Consider the following 25,691-nt stretch of genomic DNA (forward strand, 5'->3'; position numbering starts at 1 on the left):
AATTAAAAGTAGTGGTATAATTTCTACTCGGGGATTTTTGGAGATTTGTGGGGTATGTAGATTTGGATGGAGAAGGACATACAGAGGTGACAGTATAAGCCACACATAGATCACAGCATTTCTGGGCCCATGCTCCGGCCCAGAAACACAACATGAGATGTAGTATGAAAGGTAGGTAGGTCACTGGCACAGTGTGCCAGCCTGGGCTGTCCCACCATTCCCTTTTCCCTGTGGTTGCTGCTTCTACTAGGTAATCACAGATCATGTTGGGAATCTTTCCTATTAATAGAATCAGGATGAGTTCTTTGCCTTTACTTAGAAATAGCCAGAAGGACCAGAAACAGAAGCCCTGAATCATCTTCACTGTAAAATCACCAGTGGAGGGTGTGTGGATTTGCTCTTCAAGTTCTAGGCTCTTTCATCAGATAAAGCCTTGGCTGTGGCTGGGTTTTATGTGATTTTTTTCAGTAGTACTAGCAGATAAATTATCTTGTATCTTTATGCTATCCCACATTGGCTCTCCCTGCCCAGTCTTTCGTTGTCTGGTCCCAGCTGGCAAAAAAGAACTTCACAGTCTGAAAACTATTAATGTAGCTCGGCTAAAGTTAGCTGTTAGATTTTTCGATGAAGCATGTTTGCAGAGATGAGTGGTGTTTTTTCTATTTATAGGAGGAGCCCTGATATCCAAGCAAAAGAAGAGTTATGGAAGCATATTCAGTAAGTACTGATTTTTTTCTTCCTCTTCTTGTTTCAAAACCCATGTAGTGTTAAGGCGTTTACGAGGGAGACCACTGACACCGAGAGGCAGCCTCTGGCTGAAGCCTGTCACATAGTCTTTCTTCATTGCCATCATTATGTGGAACATGGGACTCACAGCGGTGGTGCCTTCCCGTGCCAGCAGCCCCTCTACAGGTAGCCCTGACATCTCCTCTCTTAAGGCCAGTTAGCCTCACCTGTAAATGGCCTCAGGACAATGTTTTACAAATAAATACCAGGGAAAACAGATTCAGAAGGAAAAAAGATACTACAGGGAAGAGAAGCAGATCTTTTGTAAAGAAATGATGGATGGAAGAGTCGTCTACATTCCAGTTATAGAAAAACTGGAAAAAAGGTAGAAGAGCCACAGAAAAGGTTTTTCCCCCCATTTTTCCTTGAATACATACTAAGTTTTTAATCTTTGCTCCTGGCTTATATTTCTCTTAGTTTTACTAATACTGTGTTTGGGGATAAGGTTAGGAAGGAAAAACTCACCTGCCAGTTGTATTTCTATCAGCTTCATAAATTTAATTTTCTTGCTCATTCCCTTCTAGAAAGGAACTTGTGGATCCTTCTGGTTTGTCTGAAGAACAATTAAAAGAGATTCCATACACTAAAATAGAGTGAGTATGTCTTTGAAAATCTTGTCACAGAAGTTTTATTAGTACTTATAAGTGAATAGTCCATTCTTAGTTTCCGGTGGTATTCTCTGAAGGGCTTTGTCTTTACATTTTAACTAAAATTAAAACTGTAGGAAAGGGGGTGCCTGAGTGGCTCAGTCCATTAAGCATCTGACTTCGGCTCAGGTCATGATCTCACGGTTTGTGAGCTCTGTGCTGACAGCTCAGAGCCTGGAGCCTGCTTCAGATTGTGTGTCTCCCTCTCTCTGCCCCCTGGCTTGCTTGCATTCTGTGTCTCTCCCTCTCAAAAATAAACATTAAAAAAAAAAAAAAACTGTAGAGAAAGAGGTAGAAAAGGGTGTATTAAAGCTAATTGTTATTTTGCACTACAATCACAATCATATATTAACTGCCAGTTTGTATGAAGTGGGTACACGGGAGCTTTTGATAATTAATGTGTTCTAAAACCTAAGTTCTTTTTTTAAGGGATTCATTGATTGGTAATAATGTTTCTTTTTATTCACTACAAGATAGTTGTATTGGCCCTGAATCCTGCCACATTAGCCCATGGAACTAGCACATTGAATGTGCTCCATGGAAGCGTAACAGGATTCCCTAATCACCATTCAGTGTAGGATGCAGCAGAAGATGATCTATTTACTCTGTTTTCTGCCCTGCTGTAATTGGTAAAGAGAAAGGGTGTGTGGGGGTGGGGGGTTATTTCCTTGCTTTATTTCCGTCTGTAACCCATGCTTTCTTCCCACTCTGGTCAAACTGCAGGTTTGTACACACTCTCCCCAACTCCCCTTCCTACCACCCCCTCATCTTTGGCCAAAGATTGAATTCTTAATGACAGGCTAATTAGCTAGGATAAGGACCAACCTTTCCTCATAGGAATGCCATTTGTCTGCGTTACAGATTTTTTTTCTTTCACACTACTGGAAAAAATTCAACTGTAGGGAATAGTTTCATTAGAATTTTTCATTAAAAAACTACACACTCATGTGCATACAAATAATACAGCTTCATTTTCATGTAAATGAAATGGTCATGTAAATGGTCAAGAGGGCAGTTTTCTGTTAGCTCGTGAAAGTGAAGCCACTTAGGCTTTCTAAGCTCAGAGGGATCATGTTCTTTTTAAATTCTTGAAGTCATTCCTTTGTGGTTTCCATATTAAGGAAAAATTCCAAATTATCCTCTTCTGACTTCTGGTTTATTTCCATGTTTTTGGTTGCTTATTCAGGACTCAAGGTGACCCAATCCGCATCAGGCATTCCCATTCACCGCGAAGTTACCGCCAGTATCGCAGGTCTCAGTGTTCAGATGGAGAGCGATCTGTTCTCTCGGAGGTGAAGTAAGTGGGCAAGCTTGAGTACATTATCACTTGCAGAACTCCAGTTCTGGAACAGCACAGTACAGTAGGACTTTCTGCAATGATGGAAATGTTCTGTATCTATAACTGTTAAGTATCTGAAAGATGGCTAGTGTGACCAAGAAACTGAAAATTTAATATTCTTAATTAAATTTAAGTAGCCCTGTATGGCTAGTGGCTACCATATTGGACAGCACAGATCTAGACCATACTTAGCCTGAATCATGTTACCTCCAAGCTATGCACTGAAACTTTTAGAAGAAAAAAAATGCATTAACTATTCTATTGTGAATAATGCATCCTTATTTGAGAAACGGTGTATGTTTCTTTTTGATCTGATGACATTTTCTTTTACTATAGCAAATATCGTATGTTGTAGTTATTTGTGTTATTCAGTTTTTCTTTTGAGGAAAGTGACTGTATTTCACAATACAGTCGCAAGAGGTGCTATATTTTAAATGAATATGTTAATGAAATAATTATGTATCATGTACTTGGTATTGCTGGGTAGGAATGTTAATCATTTAACTCTGAATTAAGGCTCAAAATTTTGATAAACATTAATAAGTTGGGACATAAGCTAGCCCAGCCGAGAGAGTTATAGGCCAGGTTTTGTTTATTTTTTGTTTGTAAAATGTAGAGCATGGCTATTTACAGCTACATAGGTTTATAGAAAAAGAATGAATGGCCACAAATGCTTCTTTGGAAACAAATCGAAAGGCCATTTATACATGTCACAGTAACTAGAGCACATGGGAACCACACTTATGTTTTGCTCTTGGTTCTTCTATGATTTTGAGCAAGTCAAAACCTTGCTCAACTTAATGCAAAGCCTGCCCAACTTAATGCAAAAACATTTATTAAACATCTCTCCGTGTAAAGTATTGTGGTAGGTACTCTTAAGGAGTATAAAGGTACATCAAACATGTATTCTATTCTGTAGTTCTCTTCCACCTCAAGTTGTGATTCTAGGTACTATCTCAATTGTTAATTCTAAAACAAATCCTCTGCAGTTCAAAAACAGATCTTGTACCTCCACTTCCTGTGACACGTTCTTCAGATGCTCAGGGTTCTGGTGGCTCCACAGTTCATCAGGTTGGTAATAATAAAGTTTTAAGGTATTGGTATTGATGAAAATTTTTGAGAAGCACTTTTCTGAATCTCTGAATCTCTGAATCTCTAACCTCATTCTGAGATACTATAATTTAAAAAGAAATTATACAAAACGTGGAAGGAGGGTTACATGATCAAGACAAGGCACAACATGGGAAGAGTTAAGTTAGAAGTGAGAGCTAGAGCTAGTGCAAGGTCTCAAACAGTCTGATCCTTGGAGCAAAGCCAAGGATAACGAAAATAAATGGTAAGATTATTTGAAACCAGAGCAAAGAAACAATAGCTTCACTAATTAAAAAAAAAAAAAATTCTTTGATATTTTTTGAGCCAGAGAAGCGAGAAAGTGGTAGACTTGGAGCAGGCACATGTTCTATTATTGATGGCAGACAGAATTACTCAAGTCCTATTTCATTTGTCTTCTCCATCAAAGAAAATTACTTTTGTTCTGGAAATGTTTTAAATAATGTGGTTAAAAGGGAATTCAAGGACAGAGTAAAGTTATCTGTCTGCCTTAATAAAATGAATTTACTCAGCTGGATTAGATCTATCAGGGGAGCACTCTAACAAACATATTGCAGCAAGGTGTTTGACACCATCTCTTATGGTAAATCAGAGAAAAAAAGGCTGTGTGAGATCATTGGGTGGATTTAGGTCTACTTAAACCATCACTCTAAGAACAAAGTTGATGTTTATAATGGGTCATTGTCCACCCGTTTGTAGTGATGTGGTGTTTATTAGATCCTCCATCCCTTTGGAACGCAATTCTAACTACTGTCTCCCATAAAAAGGCATGTAAGCACAGTTTTATATGTAAATCCAGGGAGTTTATGGACAATCTAAGAAAACTGACTCCAGTGGTACAGGTTATACACTGCCCTTTGTTTCTCCAGATTCATTTTTGTCATTGACTTAAGCAGGGTCAGAAACGCCTGTACTAATTTATGTTAGATTTCCTGGGAAGAGATTCTGAGATGGAGGTTTACATGGAGGAACTTTATTGGAAAGCATAAGGATCAACACTTATTGGGATGAGAGAGAAAGCCCAATGTTGGTGTAGTATTCTCTGAATAAAGCATCAGCTGATTCCACAGGGAGCTCTAGAGCTGAGAGGGCCTATTGGATCTCTCCCACTTGGCCTTTACACATAGACACTCACCATGTAACAAGTCACTTGTTGAAGGGTGCCCTAAGGAGGGGGCTGTCTTCAGCTGAGGGTAGTTCCTGGGGGAGGGCTCAGTTTTTTAGCCGTATATCAGCCAACACTCCCAGCAGCTGGGGGAGTGAATGCCTCAGTCCTGAATGGAGGACTGGATGATTAGTTACTACATCCAATAACATCTTCCTCATTTTTGATTAGGTAGATCTGGAAGAGCCAATAGGTTGTGCAAACAATTGTTTCAAGTCAATAGTATTTTAAAAATTTATATTCAAGATTAGTTTAGGCTTTGCATTCAGATTGACCTGCATTTGTGTCTCCTTGTCTCTGCATACCACTTGTGTGACTTTGAGCAAACCGTGTAACTTGTAAACTTCAATTTCTATGCAACGTAAATACCCTGTCAGGGTTATTGTGAGGATAAACAGGCAGTTATTTTTCAGAACTTTCTGTCTTAAAATTTAAAGTTGGATTCAGCACAAAGAATTTTATTGTACTTTCGCTCTTCCAACTACCCTAGACTCCCTGATCACCATCACTAAGGAATCGCAGGAAACTTCTGCACATTGAAATAGTTCTCACTTTTCTGCATACAACAGCTCACATGCATCTACGGATCAGTGTGGCACTGATTCAAAGCTGGTCTCTGTGACATCTCTTTGAATTCAACAAATACCTAATAAGCACATTAGACAGGCACTGGCTGGGTAGTCAGTAAACTACAGCCTATGGGCTAAATCCAGCCTACCTGTTTCTGTATGGCCTAGGAGCTAATAAATTGCTTTTACAGTTTTTAAGGGTTAAGGGGTGGGGGGGGGGGCACAACATGCAACAGCAACCAGATGTAGTCTACAATTAGGCCCTTCTGAGAAAAATGTTCAGACTCCTGGCGTAGACATAGAACACATAAAAGTTAGCAAAATCATTAGGGAAGCATTATGAAGAAACCAAGGGCTCAGTTAGAAAATCAACAGGTCAATTTGACAATAAATTTCATATATTGAAAAAAAAATAAAAGAAAATCAACAGGTGACTTTACAGAAATAGGGTGGTCCAAGAAAGTTAACTCAGAAACCGGTGACAGAAATAGGGTGACCAGTGATCTCAGGAACTGATGTATAAAGCTGGAAACTTGCAGAGTAGGAGCCACCCAGGTGCAGATGTAAGAGCAAGAGAGGTCTGTAAAGGTCCTGGGGGTGTTTGAGCCAAGACCAGTGTGCTCAGAGCATGGAGGAGGGTGGGGACAGATTTCGCAGGGCTTTATTCTAAGTGCCAAAAGGAAACCACTGATGTGGTTGCCACATGGAGAAAGGACTTGAATGACACTGGGAAGCAGGGAAGTTGCATTTCCCAAGTTCTGTCATGGTGCCAGAGTTCTGGTAGTGGTATGGCCTGTCTACACCTCACTTCCTTTTTTCATGCAGAAGGCTGGTAAAGGTGGGATGAATCATGGACTCTCACTTTATTTTCTTAAGATATGCAGGCAGAGACTGGTTTTACTGTAAAGTGACTTACAAGGTAGTGCTGGTTTTAGGTGACCTCCCAGAACTTTTCTCTTGCTGTATTAGCTTTCCATTCTTCACATACATTGTCCTTCCCCTACCTCTCAGATTATCCAGACATCTTCCATTTCAGAGGTCTCACACTCTAAAATTATCTTGATTCAACCTGAGAGTCTGGTTTAGGAATGACTAGAAATATTTAGCTGAGTGATTTAGGACTAATTTTCATGCATTTAGTGTATTATGCATGTTACAATCAGACTTTACAATCTTCATGTCATAACCTGGGTGTTTGTTGAACAGCTTTTGATACTATGAACCTTAATTTCTGATGTATTAATAAAGTTGATTTGGCCATTTTCTTCTCTGAATCTTACTTTATCTTTTGAATATATTTTCTTCTAGAGAAGAAATGGATCTAAAGATAGCCTGATTGAAGAAAAATCTCAGACATCTACAAGCAATCTGACTGGAAAACACATAGCAAAAACAGTGAAAACTGTCCAAGCTTCACGCCTCAAGATGGACTTGATCCAGTGAAGGGCCGGAGAATAGGGGTGGGAAGGGTGTGTGTGTGTGCCACCTTTACTTTCAAACTGTGAATTATTCAAATATCTTGGACCTGCAAAAAGTGTTTCTTCAGAAAAAAAATGGGAGTCTGTTGCATCTTCTAAATGTTTACCAGTGTATTTGTGCTGAAGGGCCTTTTTATTTGGCAACTCAAAGGGTTGAGAAAACTCATGCCTTGACGCCCTATTTTCCTTCCTGGAAAACTCCAGTTATCTTGTGTCCACAACCAAGATCAGGTGGTTCTGATCAAAGGTCTGGAATCCTAGTGTGCAGCTGCCTAACTAGGTACACGAAGTGGACAAAAAGGTTCTTCCCAACTCTAGGTGGATCTCAGCCTGTGCACAGATGTATGAAGACTGAGATCTCACTTTCAGACTGAAGTTTTTATTCATATAAATGTTCTTTGTAATACTGTATTTTGTGGCATTAAGTTCCACTGGTTATTTACAAATGTAAAAAGCTTTTTAAGTGTTGCTTTGAATTTCTAGTGTCCTTGTGTTTTCAAAAAAAAAAGAAAATGCTATGTGTAGATTTCAGTTGACCTCCGTTTATAAATTCATGAAACCCAACCTCAAATGGTCTCTCCATCCTGCCTGGCTATCTAACTCCCACCCCCAAAGATGAGTTCATCTGAGGATGACTTTGCCACTCCACTTTCCAGAGAAAACAGATACTCCTGCAGGACATGATCTCCCTACCCACAAACTTTCCAGCTGTCATCAACACTAATCCTTCCTTTCCTCCTGTCCCTGCACCTGTGTTTTGGAACCCACTCTCCTTCAGCCTTCCTGTCCCTGTCCACTTCCTGTCAGCTAGATCCTTGCCATTTGGTTTTAAACTATTAGCTCTCCCATCTAAAAAAAGGAAAATAAAAGCCAACCAACTTTTTCAACCACAAATCCCTCTCCAGCTACTATTTTCCTCTCCCATTCCAAGTTTCTCAAAAGGATTATCTGCAGCTGGTGTCAATTCTTCTAATCCCGACTGTAAACTGTTAAGATCCTCCTCCACTACACACCTTACGCTAAAATCACCTGTCACCAAATCCCAAAGGTAACTTTAGGCTGCCCTGCCATATTTCTAGTGCAGTATTTCATTGTTTGCACTGTTCTGACCATCTTTTACTGCTCTTCAGTAAGATGCTATTCTACCTCATCAATTAGTTTCCCAGAGCTTAGGCCTCTTCCTCTACCCCAGGTGGATCTTATTTATGCCCATAGCCTTAAGGTTTATTTCCATAGCTTAGTCTTTCTGCCAGGCCACTTACATTTTTCAAAGGCAATCCCAGTTCAACAGTTTAAAATGCTGCTCCCTGGATTCAGGACCACTACCATGTGAATGTGCAAAACTACACACATAGCAATCATTAGACACCTCCCCTATTACCAAGTCCTGTTAGCTCTGCTCTCTATAGCTTAATGATCTCCAAATTTTACTACCACCCTGGTCCAAGGTGGTCCTCTCTTGTTTCAACAGTTGGCCCACCTGCATCTCCTTTTTTACACATGACAACTATAAAATTTCCCCTTGCTTTAAACAGAGCCCTATGTGGTCTGTTGTTTTACCTGCTCAGGCTCATTTTGTAACACCCATGGGCTCCCTTAATAGCCACCTTCAAGCCTCATTAAGCACTCAACTCTTTGCCCTTAATCTCAACCGCTTTCTCAGGTTTCCTTGGTCAACTCATGAATGAGACTTGTCTCACAAAGGCAGTTTCGTATCTGTGATGATATTTCTGCCATTCAACTCTAAGCTTCCAAAGGGAGGGACTGTGTTTTGCTCACCCTTGTGTTCCCACCTCCTAGTACGTTACTGAAAAACTCAATAAATGTTTCAGTGCCCAAAGACTATTTGTTCTTTCCTACAAAGTTGAGGTGGAGGGTAAAAAAAAAAAAAAAAAAATGCAGTGACAACGTAAAACACACCTGTGACCTAAAAACCAACTACTCTAGTTCACCAGGCCGAGGCACTGAAAGCAAGCACTTAGTTCTCCCTAACTGGTAGCTCTGAATATTAATCTTAGCTGAGATTAAACCATTCTCAAGTTTCAGGGGCGGGGAGGATAGAAACCCTCCCTTTCCCTTTGATCTTTCAAAAGAATGCTATTTGCTGGCAGTTAATTACTTAATACACAAACCTCCAAGAAGCACAAGGAAATATTTATTCATAGCCCCACTATTTTAAAGGTAGATTTATGGACAGTTCCAAAACAGTTGTTTTAGTACCCCCTCAGACTCCTGGGAATTTTAAATGATCCAAGCAACTCTTGTCAAGATTTCCTGTGATGGTTTTGAATTCATCAAGGACATCCTAAAAGACAAAATAAAACACTGAATTTGACATATATTCACGTGCATCAAACATTAAAAGCTTCATAATAAAACTCAGTATATCCTTCTGAATTGCATTTTGGACTCAGCTTTAAACGTCCACGTAAAACCTGAGATTTGGCAAGTGTTGGAAATTTAGTTACTACACAAAGAAACACGTATTTTAAAATTCCGAAACTAAGCTGGGAACAGGCTTTCCTATTTGCCGTTAACTTCACCTTCTTAACTACACGTTGCAGTACTAATTTAATACCCATTAAAGCACCCCAACCTAGAAGTTTGCATTACAAATAACTGTTTTAAGACAGCACTACAACACCATCATCCTACCTTAGGTCACCCTTGGTGCTCCAGGACAGAATTCAGCTAGCAGCAGGATATGCTTCAAGCATCCGTCTTTCACCTGAACAAAATGTAGTTAAAAACTGCTTAAGAGAAACTATACGCTTAAGACTCAAGATCACACGTGTCAACTAATGTAAAAGCATAAACTGTTACTTGTGCAGCTCCTACGCCAAAGATACCAAATTCAAGGGCAGGAAAAGGCTGCAAAGTGTTTAGTTTACGCCTTTTTTGACACCACATTCACTAGTTTCCAAAAGTGAACGGGCAACACAAAGGCTACAAGAAACCTACCCAAGGACTGCTCTATCTATGGCACAAAGTTGCTGACCCCATACTGTACTGTTCTGTGGATGAGCTCAAACGTGATTAATACCAGCTGTAGATTTTCTTGTACAATTCAAACCCGACTAGGTTAACAAGAACTGCAGTAGAAAGTGTTTTAAGTGGTTAAAACCTTCAAAAGCTGGGATGCAACTGGTTCCTCCTTGCACTAAATGCAAACTCACCTGCGAAGCTGCTGCCGCTCACTCGCCAAGTTCTCTATCTTGAAACAAATATCGAGATCTAAACCTTAAACGGCACTTTACTCCTATGTAGACTTATCTCAAATGGGATACGGTAGGCATACATGCAGTTACAGGGTGAGGCCTTTCTCTTTCACGAGAAATCTGTTTCTATTAAAAATTCCCTGACACACAGTACGTGTCCAATAAACTCAAATGCACTCAAGTCCATCTTCCACTTCCTGGAGTGGGAACGCAGCCTGGGGGCCGCGTTGGGGTCTTCTGAGGTCCACGGACAACGTGGCGGAGACCAGGCCGGGCCGCTTCCCTCCACGGACTCACGGCACGGGATCCTCGGGCCCGGCACAGCGGCGAACCATATCCCATCGCCCTCAGGGTGGCCGCGCGTCCCTGCTCAGCGCCTGGGCCCTTCGGAAACCGAGATACCCCGCGTCCCCCAACCCCGCCATCCCAGAAAGCGCGAAACACCTCCCCTACCCCGGAGCGCAAAAGCAGAAAAGGCCGGGGTCTCCTCCCACAATGCTTTTCTACGACTGGAAGGACCCACTGTCCGGGGAGCGCGGGGGGAACGGGCTGTACCACTGGCCGCTGCGCCCTCGCGAGACGCCGCAATGTGGCGCGAGGGCTAAGTGCCCAATGATTGGCCGTGGGGCGGGGCTCCAGGAGGAAAGAGGGCAAAGGGGCTTGGGGTCGCCGCCTCGTTTGTGCGTAGTGCGACCGGTGCTACCTTCCGGAAGGCTTTTTTCCCCGTCTGGTTGTGCATCCACCTCTCTCTTTCCCAGGGTCGGGAGCATGTGGTCCGCTCTGAGCCACGGGTGTAACTCAGAGGACTTGAGACCTCGAGTTCTTTAGTCGCCAGCTGAGGAAGAGTAAGGCGTTTCCTTCAAAGACTATTTGTAGCGTACTTAGGAAGCTTCAGGCTCTGCCCTAAATGCCTGGGAATCAGGTGTGAATGAGGACAGTATTCCTGCCTTACGTCCTGGTTGGGCGAGAAAGGTACTAAACAGATAACATGGACACTGTAGGTCCAGACAGTGTGTCAAGTAGGGAAACAAAAGAAGGTAATGTGGTAGAGCAGCACTGTCCCATAGAAATACAGTGCGGACCACGAATTCATTTTAAATGTTCAAATTGCCACAAAAAATAAAAAAATAAAAAGGAACAAATTAAATTAGTTTCCATTGTAACCCAACATGTAATCAGTATAAAATCATTAGTGATTAGTGATATATATTAGTGATATATTTTGCTTAAAAGTCTGGTGTATATTTTATACTTCCAGCGCATTTCAGTTGAGACTAGTCACATTTCCAGTGCTGAGAAGCAGGCCTTGGCCAGTGTGGCTGCAGGTGCCTGAGGAGTACAGAGTGGCATAAGACGCAGCGGAAGAGACAGGTAGGAGCAAATCATATAAGGCTTTGTACTTGCGGTAGGAGTTGGGATTTTAGGCTGAAATTCTAGAGTTGATTAATTATTACCACAGAAGTAAAGCAGAGGTTGCTAATTGGCTTTTTGCTTGATAACCATACTCATTGAAGGGATAGAGACTGCAGTAAAACCTGCTGTGTGATAGCAACGGGGTTTCCTTGCTCCTATAAGTCCTAGCGGAGACTTATCCAGAGACCACATGCCAGCATCTTTCCTTGTTTCTTTGAATCTTCTGAAAAAGAGAGAGGGAGAGAAAAGGAGAAAAGAAAAAGAAAATTCAAGCTCACAGCCCAGTGGTCATTACATAAGTACTAGCCTGAATGGTAACATCAACTCAGACAATGGGGACATACAGAAGGAGTAATGTGTAATCACATCACAAGAAAGGAAATAACTGAGACCTTCATTAGGAAGTCACTAACATCTGGGGGAGGGAAAGGTTGGGGAAGGAGGATACCTCTATAATTTCAAGACGTTGAAGGGAACAGTGTCGTGTTCATAACAAATCTCAAGCTTGCCTTCTTGCTAGGGGAAGTCAGGGAGAGAGGAACTTCCCTTGAGCTGGAGCAGCCCCCGGACCTAGGTTTACATCCAGCTCTGACATTTGTTCTCTCAAGTAAATGACCACCTCTCTGAGCCCCAAGGTTCCTCATTTACAGGATAATAACTATACCCTTGAACCACATGTTAGTTTAAAGAATTAAGAAAGGCTTGTGGAATCATCTAGCACTGCGTAATACATCGTAACACCCAACAAATGACTCTTAGGAGCTTAGCTCTTCCTCTCATTTATCACCACCCCAGGTATGGAATCTTCTCGGGTTGAGTTCTTAAGGAAAGGACAAATATGCTTATGTTTGTCTTTTAATGGCTTGACATTTTTGCTCCTGCCTTCCTCTTTCCTGTTGTCCCCTTTATATCTCTTTCCCAAACTCTGGATGGTTTCAAGAGTAGAAAGAGGGGAGGCATTTGTTCCAGTTACTGGATTAGTGTTGTCAGGAAATCAATTCTAAATTCTTCATCTTCCTGTCTGCTTCAACCTCACACAGCCTGATAAAGAAAATCCAATAATTAAGCCAAGGCCAGCAGCAAGGACATAAGAAAAATATAGAGGATGTTTTCTACCTAGTTTTCCCACCACCCTTGCCTGCTGGGGCTGAGGCATTATTATAAGGATGTACAAGCTACAGGTAGCAGTAGTGCAAACATGGAAGAAGCTGGGTTTCCTTGTGGGGTAGGCAGAATCATGGTCCACCAAATGTTCCACATCCTCCTCTCCTGAACCTGTGAATATGTGATTAATGTTAGGGACCACGAGATGAGATAAAAATCAAAGAAGAAGGCAGAGGAATTAGAGATGTGGCTGAAGAGAAGGCAGGAGAGGGACTCAACCTTCCATTGCTAGCTTTGAAACTGGAGGAAGATCTTTGAAGTCAAAGAATACAGTTTCAGCTCTAGAAGCTGGTAATGGCCCTCAGGTGACAGCAAGGACCAGGGACTTCATTTCGACAACTGCAGGAAACTGACTTCTGTCAACAACCTGAATGAGCATAGAAACAGGTTCCTTCCTGGAGTCTCCAGAAAAGAGCACGACCCTGCTGATTCCTTGATTTTAGCCAGTGAGGCTCATGCCAGATTTCTGTCGACAGAGGTGTGATAATAAATTTGTGTTGTTTTAAGCTGCTAAATTTGTGTTAATTTGTTACAGCAGCAAAACAAACCAACCAAACAAACTCCCTGTAAGAGGCAGAGAGTGAGAAGTGAGCTGTTTTTCTTATCCCCCTCCTTGTCCCACTCCCAATTTTTTCATCAGGAGCATAAGTACAGTTTTGCAGATGAACGATGCACATTTCATTCTAACCATATGAGGTTGATGTTTGTTTATGGTGGGTGCTATAGATCCAAATTAATATCCAACAGATATTAAATAATTTGAATACTTTTTATAATTTAAAGTCATTTGCATATTTCTTTGGGTTTTCTTCTAAAAAATCACATCATCTGCAAAAGCTTTATCTCTTTCTCATTATTTTTTTTTAAAGTTTATTTTGAGAGAGAAAAAGAGTACATGAGCATGTGCACAAGTGGGGGAGGGCTAGAGAAAGAGGGAGAGAGAGAATCCCAAGCAGGCTCCACACTCAGCATGGAGCCTGATGTGGGGCTTGAACTCACAAACCTTGAAATGAGGACCTGAGCTGAAATCACGAGTCACATGCTCAACTGACTGAGCCACCTAGTGCCCCTATTTTTATTTTAAATGGTAAAATTATAGTGGGTGGCTTGTTAACCCAAATCAATTTCCTAAAATATAACTAAAACATGGTAAGCAAACCTCCATTAAATAGCAAAGTATAGCATTAGGATGTAAATATTCATAACTTTGCTTCCTGAATCACTAAACAATATAGTTGTTAATAAATAGTTGCTTTGTCAGCAGTAACAGCCTCTCTTTCATTGTTACTACTTTTCTGCTTTTTTTTCTTCCTTCTCCATTAAGTTCTTTAACGCTTTGTCAACATTTTTGGTTCTTATTCTATAAAACCATGGGGAAAAGGGCAATATGAAATACAAAAGACACTGGGAATGTGACAGAGAATGATTCACAATGAGGATGATATTTTAATGCTTCTTTTGTCACCAGTAGCATTTGTGATCCCCTTCTTTGATATTCAGTATGCTTTTGATTTGCTGACATGGTGTGGACATCTTACCAACGTTTGTAATGTAACTCAAGGCATTTCCTATACCTTTGTGGTTGTTGGTGGTGGCGGTAAAAATGTATTGAGTTTTGGGTGCTAAATAAAGTATTTCCTACATAAATATCAGTTGACATGTTAGTTTGAGAGATATATACGTTGTACGGCATTGGAGAATTAAATACAGGAGGGAATTTACTGGGAAAACATCCATCAGGGAAATGTTCTGTGGAATATGCCTGTAATGGCTTTATAAATTTACTTGGAGAAATTTTCCTCTTCTCCAAAAAATTTAATATAATGTCAGGATTAACTTTTTAAAGTGTTTATTTATTTATATTTGGGGGGGAGAGAGAGAGAGAAAGAGACAGAGAGAGAGAGAGAGAGAGAGCATGCACTCTAGCAGGGGAGGGGCAGAGAGAAGGAGAGTGAATCCCAAACAGGTTCCACGCTGTCAGTGCAGAGGCAGATATGGGGCTTAATCTCATGAACCTCGACATCATGACCTGAGCCGAAATTAAGAGTCAGATGTTCAACTGACTGAGCTACCCAGATACACCCAGAATTAATTTTTTTTAATTTTAAAAATAAAAAAAAAATCTGATTCTGTGCCGGAATCAGATGCTTAATGACTGAGCCACCCAGGTGCCTTAAACATAAGCCACAGACTTTTAAGACTATCTGGGCCTAGTATTTTCTTTATGGGAAAAATTTTAACTACTGATTGAATTTCTTTAATGGTTATAGGACCATTCAGGTTTTTTCTTCTTCAGTCATGTTTGGAATGACTTCCAAACATCTTTCCTAGGAAAATGTCTCTTTTCAAGTTTGTTAGCAGGAAGTTGTTCATTATTCTGAGTTTTTTCCCTCACACCAACCGATTCTTTGATTGTTTGACACCAACTGGGTGTCTAATTCACTTAAACTCTGATACTAATTCCCTTGAGTTAGCATCAGACCCTACAGGTTAAGAGCTTACTCCTGCAAGACTGCCTTCATTTCATTTGCCAGCTGCAATGGGATGGTCAGGCTACTCACGCTTTTGCGCAACCAAAAATTTGGGGGTTAACATGACCCTTCCCCCACCTCAGGTTTGGTAATTCACTACAAGGACTCACATACTCAGGAAAACACTTTGCTTACTATTACCAGTGTATTATAGAGGCTACAACTCAGAAACAGCCAAATGGAAGAGATGCATAAGGCAAAGTATAGTGTGAGGAGGAGCATGAGCTTCTATGCCTTCCCTGGGTATGCCACGTTCCCAGCACTTGGATGTATTAACCAACCAAGAATCTCCCTGTCTAGTAGGAGTTTTTATGGAGGTTCCACTACACAGGAATGATTGGTTAAATCACTGGCTGTTGGTGATTGAACAAAATCTCTAACCCCTCACACTTTTCCCAAGATGGGGGTTAGATGGGTAGAGCTGAAAATTCCATCTCTGTAGTCACATGGTTGATTCCTCTGGCAAGAAGTTCCACTCCTGAAGCTACCAAGGGAGACTATCAAGAGTCACCTTAATGATATAAACATAACTGGAAGGGGCTTGTCCCGAATAATAAAAGATGCTTCTGTCATTCAGAATATCCAAAGGTTTTAGGAGCTCTGTGCCAAGAACCAGGGACAAAGACCAAAAATAGATTTATCATACCTTATTATATTATCTGATTATCTTTTTATTTTACTTTTAATTTTATTGAGATATAATTGATATATGACATTGTATTAGTTTCAGGTATACACATAGTGATTTGACATGTGTATATGTTGTAAAATGATCACCACAGTAAGTTTAGTGAACATCTATCACCACATAGTTGCAATTTTTTCTTGTTCACTTTTATGATTTACTCTCTTAGCAACTTTTACATGTACGGTACAGTATTGTTAACTATTGTCACCATGCTGTACATCCCATCCTCAGGACTTTTTTATCTTAGAACTGGAAGTTTGTACCTTTTGACTACCTTCACCCAATTTGCCTACTCCCTTCACCCCCATCCATGCCTTTCCTCTGGCAACTACCAATCTGTTCTCTGTATCTATAAATTCAATTCTTTTTGAATATTCCACATGTAAGTGAGAGCATACAGAATTTGTAGTTCTCTGACTTATTTTACTTAGTGTAATATCCTTAAGGTCTATCCACCCATATTATTGCAAGTAGCAGAATTTCCTACTTTTTTAATGGCTGATCACACACACACACACACACACACACACACACATATGGATAAAGCAAACACATATGTTGTTTTAGATATAAAATTTGCTTTATCTATTCCTTCATGGATGGGCAATTAGGTTTTTTCCATGTCTTGGCTATTGTAAATATTCAAGATGATAATTTCGTTTTCTTTGGATAAATACCCCAAAGAGAAATTGCTGGGTCATATGGTAATTCTATTTTTAATTTTTTGAGGAAACTCAGTATTGTTTTCCATAGTGCCTGCACCAATTACATTCCCACCAACAGTGCACAAGGGGTCCCTGTTCTTCACATCCTTACAAACACTTGTTATTTCTTGTCTTTTTGATAATATCCATTTTAACAGGTGTGAAGTGGCACCTCATTGTGGTTTTGATTTACATTTCTTTGATTATTAGTGATGTTGAACATTTTTTCATGTCTTTTGACCATCTGTATGTCTTTGGAAAATGTCTGTTCAAATCTTCTGCCCATTTTTTTTTTTAAATTTTTTTTCAACGTTTTTATTTATTTTTGGGACAGAGAGAGACAGAGCATGAATGGGGGAAGGGCAGAGAGAGAGGGAGACACAGAATCGGAAACAGGCTCCAGGCTCTGAGCCATCAGCCCAGAGCCCGACGCGGGGCTCGAACTCACGGACCGCGAGATCGTGACCTGGCTGAAGTCGGACGCTTAACCGACTGCGCCACCCAGGCGCCCCTCTTCTGCCCATTTTTAAATTGGATTTTTTTTTGCTATTGAGTTGTAGGAGTTCCTTGTATAGTTTGGATATTAGCCCCTTATCAGATTTGCACACATTTTCTTTTATTCTGTAGGTTGCCTTTACATTTTGTTGTTTTCTTTGCTCTGCAGAAGCTTTTTAGTTTGAGGTAATTCTTATGTGTTTATTTTTGCTTTTGTTGCTTTTGCTTTTGTTATCAAATCCAAAAAAAAAATCATTGCCAAGATTGATGTCAAGGAGCCTACTGTCCGTCTATGTTTTCTCTTAGGAGCTTTATGGTTTCAGGTGTTATGTTCAAGTCCTTCATTCATTATGAGTTGATTTTTGTATGTGGTATAAGATAGTAGTCCAGTTTCATTCTTTTGCATGTTGTTTTCCAGTTTTCCCGTCACTTTTGAAGACTGTCCTTTCCCCATTGTATAGTTTTGGTTCCTCTGCCATATATTAATTGGCCTTACATGGGTTTATTTCTGGGCTCTCTGTTCTGTTCTATTGATCTATATGTCTGTTTTTATGCTAACATTGTACTATTTTGATTACTATAGCCATGTAATAGAGTTTAGAGACAGGAAGTGTGATGCTTCCAGATTGTTTTTTCTCAAGATTGCTTTGGCTATTTGGAATCTTCTGTGGTTTCATACAAATTTTAGGGTCATTTGTTCTATTTCTATGAAAACTGCCTTTGGAGTTTTTTTTTTTTCATGCTTATTTATTTTGAGAGAGAGTGTGAGTGTGTGTGGGTATGAGCACAGGGGAAGAGAGGAGAGAGAGAATCCCAAGGAGACTCAGTGCTATCAGCACAGAGCCTGACAGGGGGATCAGTCCCATGAACCGCGAGGTAATGACCTGAGCTGAAATCAAGAGTTGGACACTTAACTGACTAAGCCACCCAGGCACTCTGCCACTGGAGTTTTGATAGGGATTGCATTGAATCTGTAGATCACTTTGGGTGTTAGGGACCTTTTAGCAATGTTAATTCTTCTAATCCATGAGCACTGAATATCTTTCCATTTATTTATGTCTTCAATTTCCTTTATCAGTGGCATATAGTTTTCATTGTATAGGTCTTTTACCTCATTGATTAAATTTATTCCTAGGTATTTTATTTTTTTTGATGCAGTTGTAAATGTGATTGTTTTCTTAATTTCTCTTTCTGCCCATTTTGTGTATAGAAACACAACTGATTTTTGTATAATGATTTTGTATCCTGCAGCTTTACTGAATTCATTTAAGTTTTTTGATGGTCTTTAGGTTTTTCTGTATATAGTATGTCATCTGGAATTAGACACACTTTTACTTCATCTTTTCTCATTTGGATGCTTGTTTTTCCCTTTTTGTTGCCTAATAAATCTAGCTTGACTTCCACTATTTGGATGAATAAAAGTGGCAAGAGTGGGTGTCATAGTCCTTTTCCAAGAGAAAAGTCTTCAGTTTTTCACTGTTGAGTATGATGTTAGCTATGGGCTTGTCGTATGTGGCATATATGGCATAAGGCATCACTGTGTTGAGATATGTTCCCTTTATAGCCACTTTGAGAGTTTTATCATGAATGGATGCTAAATTCTGTCAAATGCTTTTTCTACATCTTTTGAGATGATCATATGATTTTTATCCTTCACTTTATTAATGTGGTATATCATATTGATTGATTTGCAGATATTGAGCCATCCTCACATCCCTAAAATAAATCCCACCCGATCATGGTGTATGATCCTTTTAATGTACTGTTGAATTCAGTTTGCTAATTTTTTTTTTTTAAGGATTTTTATACGTGTGTTCATCAGGGATATTAGCTGGTAATTTTCTTTCTTATAGTGTCCTTATCTGGTTTTGGTACCAAGGAAATCTGGCCTCATAAAATGAGTTTGGGAGAGCTCCTTTATTTTCTATTTTTTGGAAGAGTCTAAGAAGGATTTATATTAATTCTTCATTTTTAAAAAATGTTTATTTTGAGAAACAGAGAACATGTGATCAGGGGAGGGGTAGAGAGAGGGAGAGAGATTGAATCCCAAGCAGGCTTCATAATGTCTGTGAAGAGCCTAAACCATGAAATCATGACCTAAGCCAAAACCAAGAGTTGGATGCTTAACTGACTGAGCCACCCAGGTACCCCTTAATTCTTTAAATGTTTGGTAGAATTCACCAGTAAAGCCATCTGACCCTGAAATTTTGTTTATTAAGAGGTTTTTGTTTACTAATTCAGTCTCTTTGTTATTGGTCTGTTCAGATTTTATTTCTTCATGATTCAGCCTTGGTAGGTAGTATGTTCCTAGGAATTTATTCATTTCTTCTAGGTTGTCCAATTTGCTAGCGTATAATTGTTCATAGTAGTCTCATATGATCCTTTGTATTTCTGTTTAGTAGTTATGCCACCATTTCCTCTTTAATTTCTAATTTTATTTTCATCTTCTCTCTTTTTTTCTTAGTGAATCTAGCTAAAGATTTACCTACTTTATTTATATTTTCAGAGAACATTTAGTTCCATTGATCTTTTCTATTGTCTTTTTAATCTCCATTTCACTTATTTTGGCTATGATCTTTATGACCTTCCTTCTGGTAAGTTTGGGCTTCATTTGTTCTTTTTTAGTTCCTTAAGGTATAAAGTTAGATTGTTTATTTGAGATCTTTTTCATTTTTTACTATAGACACTTATTGCTGTGAACTTCACTCTAACAATTGTTTTCTGCTGAATCCCTTCAGTCTTGGTTGTTATATTTCCTTTTTCATTTGTCTGAAGATATTTTTTATTTACCTTTTAGTTTCTTCTTTGATCATTGTTATTCAGTAACATGTTTAATTTCTATATATTTGTGAATTCTCCAGTTTTCTTCTTATAATTGATTTCTAGTTTTATACCATGGGAATTGGAAAAGATGCTTGATATGATTTTAGTCTTCTAAATTTATTAAAACTTGTTTTGTGGCCTGACATATGATTGATCTATTCTGGAGAATTAGAATGTTCCACATTTGCTCAAGATGAATATTCTACTGCTTTTTGATGGAATGGTTCTGTAAATGTCTATTAAATCCCTCTGGTATAATGTGTACTTTAAGTCCAATGTTTCCTTATTGATTTTCTGTCTGGATTATCTACCCATTGATGAAAATGAGGTGTTGAAGTCCCCTACTATTACTGTATTGCTGTCTATTACCCCCTTTAGTTCTGTAAGTATTTGTTTTGTATATCTTGGTTCTCCTATGTTGGGTCCATAAATATTTAACAATTGCCATATCCTCTTCTTGGATTCACCATTTTATCATCACGTAATGACCTTCTTTGTCTCTTATTCGTCTTTGTCTTAAAGTTTGTTTTGTCTAATTAAGTATAGCTACCCATGCTTTCTTTTCTTCCCCAGGTTGGGGAATATCTTTTTCTATTCCTTCACTTTCAGTCTATGTGTGTCCTTAAAGCTGAAGTAAGTCTTTTGTAGGCAGCATATAGTTGGGTCTTATTTATTTTATTTTATTTTATTCCATTCCATTCCATTTTTAAGTAATCTCTACACACAACATGGGGCTTGAACTTACAACCCTGAGATCAAGAATTGCATGCTCTACCAACTGAGACAGCCAGGTGCCCCAGGTCTTATATTTTTTTACTACATTGAACTACTCTTGTTCTTTTGACTAGAGAATTTAGTCCATTAATGTTTAAAGTAAATATTGATACGTATGGACTTATTGCCAGTTTGTTGTTTTCTCGCTGTTTTGTAATTCTTTTGTTCTTGTTTTCTTCCTTTGTCACTTGATACTTTTCTATAATGATATGTTTAGATTCCTTTCTGTGTATCTTTTGTGTGTTTACTGTAGGCTTTTGCTTTGTGGTTACCATGAAGCTTACATCAAACATTCTAGAGTTATACTAGTCTATTTTAAGCTGATAACAATTAAATTTAAATGCATTCAAAAGCTTTACATTTTTACTTCCCCTCTCATGTTTTATATTTTTAATGTCATAATTTGTCTTTTTACATGTGATCCATTAACAAATTATTGTAGTTACAGTTACATTTACTACTTTTGTCTTTTAACTTCATGTTAGATTTATAAATGATTAACCCACCACCATTACATTAGGTTATTCTGAACTTAACTATGTTTTTACCTTTTCTGGTGAGATTTATACTTTCAGATATTTTCCTGTTGTTAATTAGAGCCCTTTCATGTCAGCTTAAAGAAATCACCTTAACATTTCTTATAAGGCCAGTGGGGTGGTGCTGGACTTCTTAAGCTCTTGCTTGTCTAGATAACTTTTTATCTCTCCTTCAGTTCTGAAGGACAACTTTGCCAGGTAGAGTATTCTTGATTGGCAGTTTTTTCTTTAAGCACTTTGAATATATTGTGCCACTCCTTGCTGGCCTGCAAAGTTTCTGCTGATAGTCTAATGGGGGTTCCCTTGTATATAACAAATTGTTTTTCTCTTGGTGCTTCTAAAATTCTCTTCTTACTTTCTACTTTTGATACTTAAATTATGCATCCTGGTGTAGGTCTTCTTGGGTTTATTTTATTGGAACTCTCTAGGATTCCTAGTTCTGAATGTCTTTTTTCTTCCCCAGGTTGGGGAGGTTTTCAGTCATTGTTTCTTCAAGTAAGTTTTTCACCTCTTTCTCCTCCTTCTGGATCCCCTATCATGCAAACATTGGCCTGCTTGATAGTGTCCCAACAGTCCCTTAAGCTATCTTTTTTTCTTTTTTCTTTTGCTCTTCTGATTGGATGAATTCCACTATTCTATCTTTGAGTAACTGATCCTTTTTCCACTGCAACCAGTCTGCTATTGAACCCCTCTATTGAATTTTTCAGCTTAGATTTTGTATTCCTTAGCTCTGTGGTTTCTGTATGGTACTTTGTTATATTTTCTATCCCTTTGTTAAAATTCTTACTTTGTTCATGCATTGTTCTCCTGGCCTCAGTGAGTATCTTTATGACCATTATTTGAACTCTTTGTCAGGTTGATCACTTATTTTTGTTTCATTAAGTCTTATTCTGATGTTTTATTCTTTCATTTGGAACATATTCCTCTATTTCTTCATTTTTCCTCTCAGTGATGATTTCTATGCATTAGATAAAATAGCCACATTTCCTAGTCTTGATGGACTTGTTCTCATGTGGAAGAAGAACCATATCATTCAACCTTGCCCTAGCTATTGTTTTTCTCTCAAGTCTTTGTGATTGCCTAAGCAGTCTTTTTTTTTCTTGGTGGCTTCCAGTATTGAAAGTGTGTCAAGACCTGTCAGTGTCCCAAAGGGGAGGATCTCAGTCAACACCTACATTCAGGCTCATTGGAAGCTTAACTTCCAGGCAGCAGCTTTTAAAATATCAAATATGCCTCTTTCAGGGGAAGACTGGGAGATGGGAATTTCTGTCTGTGGCCTCAGCACTGTGTCCTGAGGGGATAAGTGGCCAAGAATTATTTCTCTGTTTGTTATAGTTTTGTGGGAGGGACCTGAAAATGTGAGCCACACTGGCCACTAGAGCCAGGTGATGAAAGGGCATCTTTTGGATGGCAGCCACAAAAACTGGGTCCCCAGATGTATACACAAGCTCCTTTCCTGGAAATATTGGCAATCTGGCATGAGGCAGCAAGAGAGCACAAAGGTGGTACCCACCAGCTCCCTGGTCTCTGGAGGGTATTGTAGTCAGCTCTTTGTTGTGCACTAAATTAGAGGCCCACTGTGCAAGCTATCGGTATTAAGATGTGTAGATAGACCTCTTTCACAGAAAGACTGGCCATGTTTAAGCTGGACCCTAAGGAGTTTGCTGTGGTAAGTCCTTGTAAGCACTTTAAGAACTGTCTCTTAGTTTTCTATAGCCTTGTTGGTCTCATGGATGCAAGCCCCATTAACTTTCAAAATCTGGCATTTTGGTCACCCATTTCTTAGGTGGAAGTGCAAGGCTTGAAGTTGGAAGTTCCCTCCGGGTTGTGTGTTGCTGTGCCAGAGGTGGGGTTTATGGTGAGATTGTTTATTAGCCTCTTCTGCCGGGTTTTATGTGAGTCTTTTCTCATTTACCCAATGTGTGGGAGCCACTCAGATAGTTTCTGGCCTTTTTTCAGAGATACTTGGTCTGTATGTGGCTGTAGATTTGGTGTGTCCATAGGAGGAGGTGAGGTCAAGAGCCTCTTATATGAGAATATTACTCAGTGATTAAAAAGAATGAAATATTGCCATTTGCAACAACATGGATGGAACTAGAGTGTATTGTGCTAAGTGAAATAAATTAGTCAGAGAAAGACAAATATCATATGACTTCACTCATATGTGGAATTTCAGATATGAAACAGATAAACATAAAGGAAGGGAAGCAAAAGTAATAAAAACAGGGAGGGAGACAAACCATAAGCGACTCTTTGATACAGAGAACAAACAAGGTTGCTGGAGGGGTTTTGGGTTGGGGGACGGGCTCAATGGGCAAGGGGCATTAAGGAGGACACTTGTTGGGATGAGCACTGGATGTTATATGTAAGTAATGAATCACTAAATTCTATTCCTGAAATCATTATTATGCTATATGTTAACTAACTTGGATATAAATTAAAAAAAAAAAAGCCTCTTCTATTGCCATCTTGAACCAGATCCAAACGTTGAGTTGCTAATATCAATTATTAGAGAAAATTTTCTAGGATTTTTCTTTGGTTCTTTCTCAAAGATGTAGGTTATTTGTGATATCTTTTGTTCCTTTGTTATGTACCCTCTTTTATTTCTTGAAATATATTAAACACTCATCTGATATCCTATAGGTAAAAAATTTGTATAGTCTAACTCTGTTTCAACTTACTGTCACTTGTCTATTTTCTCCTAGGTTTTTTTTTTTTTTTTTTTTTTGTTAAGTTGTGGTATCCATTTGGGTCTGTTCCTCTAGAAAGGGTTATGTTTGGTATTGCTGGGTACTTGAGACACTGCTAACCCATGAACACTCTCAGACTATCCTATCCACTGCACATAAGATAGGATGTACCCTATTCTATATGAGCAGAGACTGGTGTTAGTAATTTTCAAGGGAAACTTTTCCCCTCATTTTATCCTTCTTCATAATACTTAGGCTTATTGTCTCTACTGGTTGTCTCTATAGGGTTATTCCCCCTTTCCTCACCTAATTCACTTACCAAGGATGTTGCCTTTCATGGGACACAACCTTACACACGGGTCATACATGGAAAGTTCTGTTTCCCACTTCACTCAGGCCTCATGTCTTATCTCCTGACTCCCATATGGCTCTAGGAAGCCTAAACTCTAAGCCACCCGGAGAGAGGTCCCAAGCAAATGCCAACTCCAGAACTTGCTTTGTATTCAAGTTGTCTTTTATTTGTGGCCTCTGAGGACTTCCCCTATTTTTTAACCAACTCAACCATTAATTTAGGATGATATTTAAAAATATTTTATCCAGCACTTTTAATTATTCTGAATTAGGGGGTTTTCCTGCATATCTCTCCTGCCATATTTGCAGGCACAAAACACCTTTTGAGTTTCTTCATCAATTTGCTCCCTGAAAAATCATCCAGCTTAAGAACATCAGAAAGGCTTATCACTAAGGCTGCTTATTCTACTAATAACCTATGTGTAAAGGTAATAATTCTTCCCAAAATAATTTATAATTTAGAGAAATTCTCACCAAGTCTCTTTCTTAAAGTAACTTGGTCAAATTCTTTGGGAACCTAACAAAAATTATTCTCAAGTTCATTTGGAATAAGAAATTGATGAGAATAGCCATATCAGTTTAGAAAAATAGTAGTGGTAGAGGACTAACTCCTTCTTTAATATTAAATGTTAAACATACTCTATTTTTTAGAAATTTTTTAATGTTTGTTTTTGAGAGAGAGAGAGGTAGATACAGAGCATGAGCAGGGGAGGGGCAGAGAGAGAGGGAGACACAGAATCCGAAGCAGGCTCCAGGCTCAGAGTTGCCAGCACAGAGCCTAACACGGGGCTTAAACCCACGAACTGCCAAGATTGTGACTTGAGCCCAAGTCAGGGCATAACTGACTGAGCCACCCAGGCACCCCAAATATTCAACATATTCTAATTCTTTTCTAATATTAATATTAAGACATATTTTAAACTTTATAAGATAATTCAATCTGTATGATAATGGCACAAGTACTCATCTATCAATGGAATAGAAGATATAACTCATAACAATTCTGAGTATATGTTAAGTCTTGATATGTCTTAAAGCAAACTTCCCAAATCAGCAGAGAAAGGTGGGTTTAACCCACACATGTTTCTGGCAAGAGTGACTTGTCATGTTGAAAAAAAAAAAAAAAAAGTTTTACTTGATGTAAAGCAAAATAAGGCCTATGTAGTTTACAGAATTAAATGGGAAAAAATGTTAAAAGAGCTATGTAAAA

The 25,691-nt window shown here is 39.0% G+C and overlaps 1 protein-coding gene, 2 long non-coding RNA genes and 1 other non-coding gene across 8 annotated transcripts in view; 2 read left to right on the plus strand and 2 right to left on the minus strand.

Moving 5' to 3' along the window:
- EPB41L4A (erythrocyte membrane protein band 4.1 like 4A) overlaps positions 1–7,665 on the plus strand; it is a 255,314-nt gene extending 247,649 nt beyond the window's left edge. For 3 of the 4 annotated variants that reach the window (XM_040446772.1, XM_040446767.1, XM_040446765.1), the window contains 5 exons: positions 670–717; positions 1,311–1,379; positions 2,620–2,730; positions 3,762–3,843; positions 6,925–7,665. In XM_040446772.1, the coding sequence (XP_040302706.1) occupies positions 670–717; positions 1,311–1,379; positions 2,620–2,730; positions 3,762–3,843; positions 6,925–7,059 (445 nt within the window). In that variant the 3' untranslated portion in view covers positions 7,060–7,665. The remainder of the gene's footprint in view (positions 1–669; positions 718–1,310; positions 1,380–2,619; positions 2,731–3,761; positions 3,844–6,924) is intronic. The other variant, XM_040446777.1, reaches the window with a different exon arrangement.
- A 1,562-nt stretch (positions 7,666–9,227) lies between these two features.
- Positions 9,228–10,764, minus strand: LOC121012010 (uncharacterized). The gene is made up of 3 exons (XR_005781916.1): positions 10,271–10,764; positions 9,750–9,822; positions 9,228–9,399 (listed from the first exon to the last, which is right to left on the minus strand). It is a non-coding gene; the product is annotated as an uncharacterized LOC121012010 (long non-coding RNA).
- LOC121016999 (small nucleolar RNA SNORA13) lies at positions 9,909–10,042 on the minus strand. The gene has a single exon (XR_005784576.1). It is a non-coding gene; the product is annotated as a small nucleolar RNA SNORA13 (small nucleolar RNA).
- Positions 10,765–10,967: 203 nt separating the features above from the next.
- The window catches only part of LOC121012020 (uncharacterized), a 210,832-nt gene continuing 196,108 nt past the window's right edge, over positions 10,968–25,691 (plus strand). For both annotated transcript variants that reach the window (XR_005781920.1, XR_005781921.1), the window contains exons 1-2: positions 10,968–11,157; positions 11,571–11,683. This is a non-coding gene — a long non-coding RNA (uncharacterized LOC121012020). The remainder of the gene's footprint in view (positions 11,158–11,570; positions 11,684–25,691) is intronic.

Source organism: Herpailurus yagouaroundi, unplaced genomic scaffold (genome assembly GCF_014898765.1).
Source record: "Herpailurus yagouaroundi ecotype Mexico unplaced genomic scaffold, PumYag 29, whole genome shotgun sequence".
Taxonomy (NCBI): Eukaryota; Metazoa; Chordata; class Mammalia; order Carnivora; family Felidae; genus Herpailurus; species Herpailurus yagouaroundi.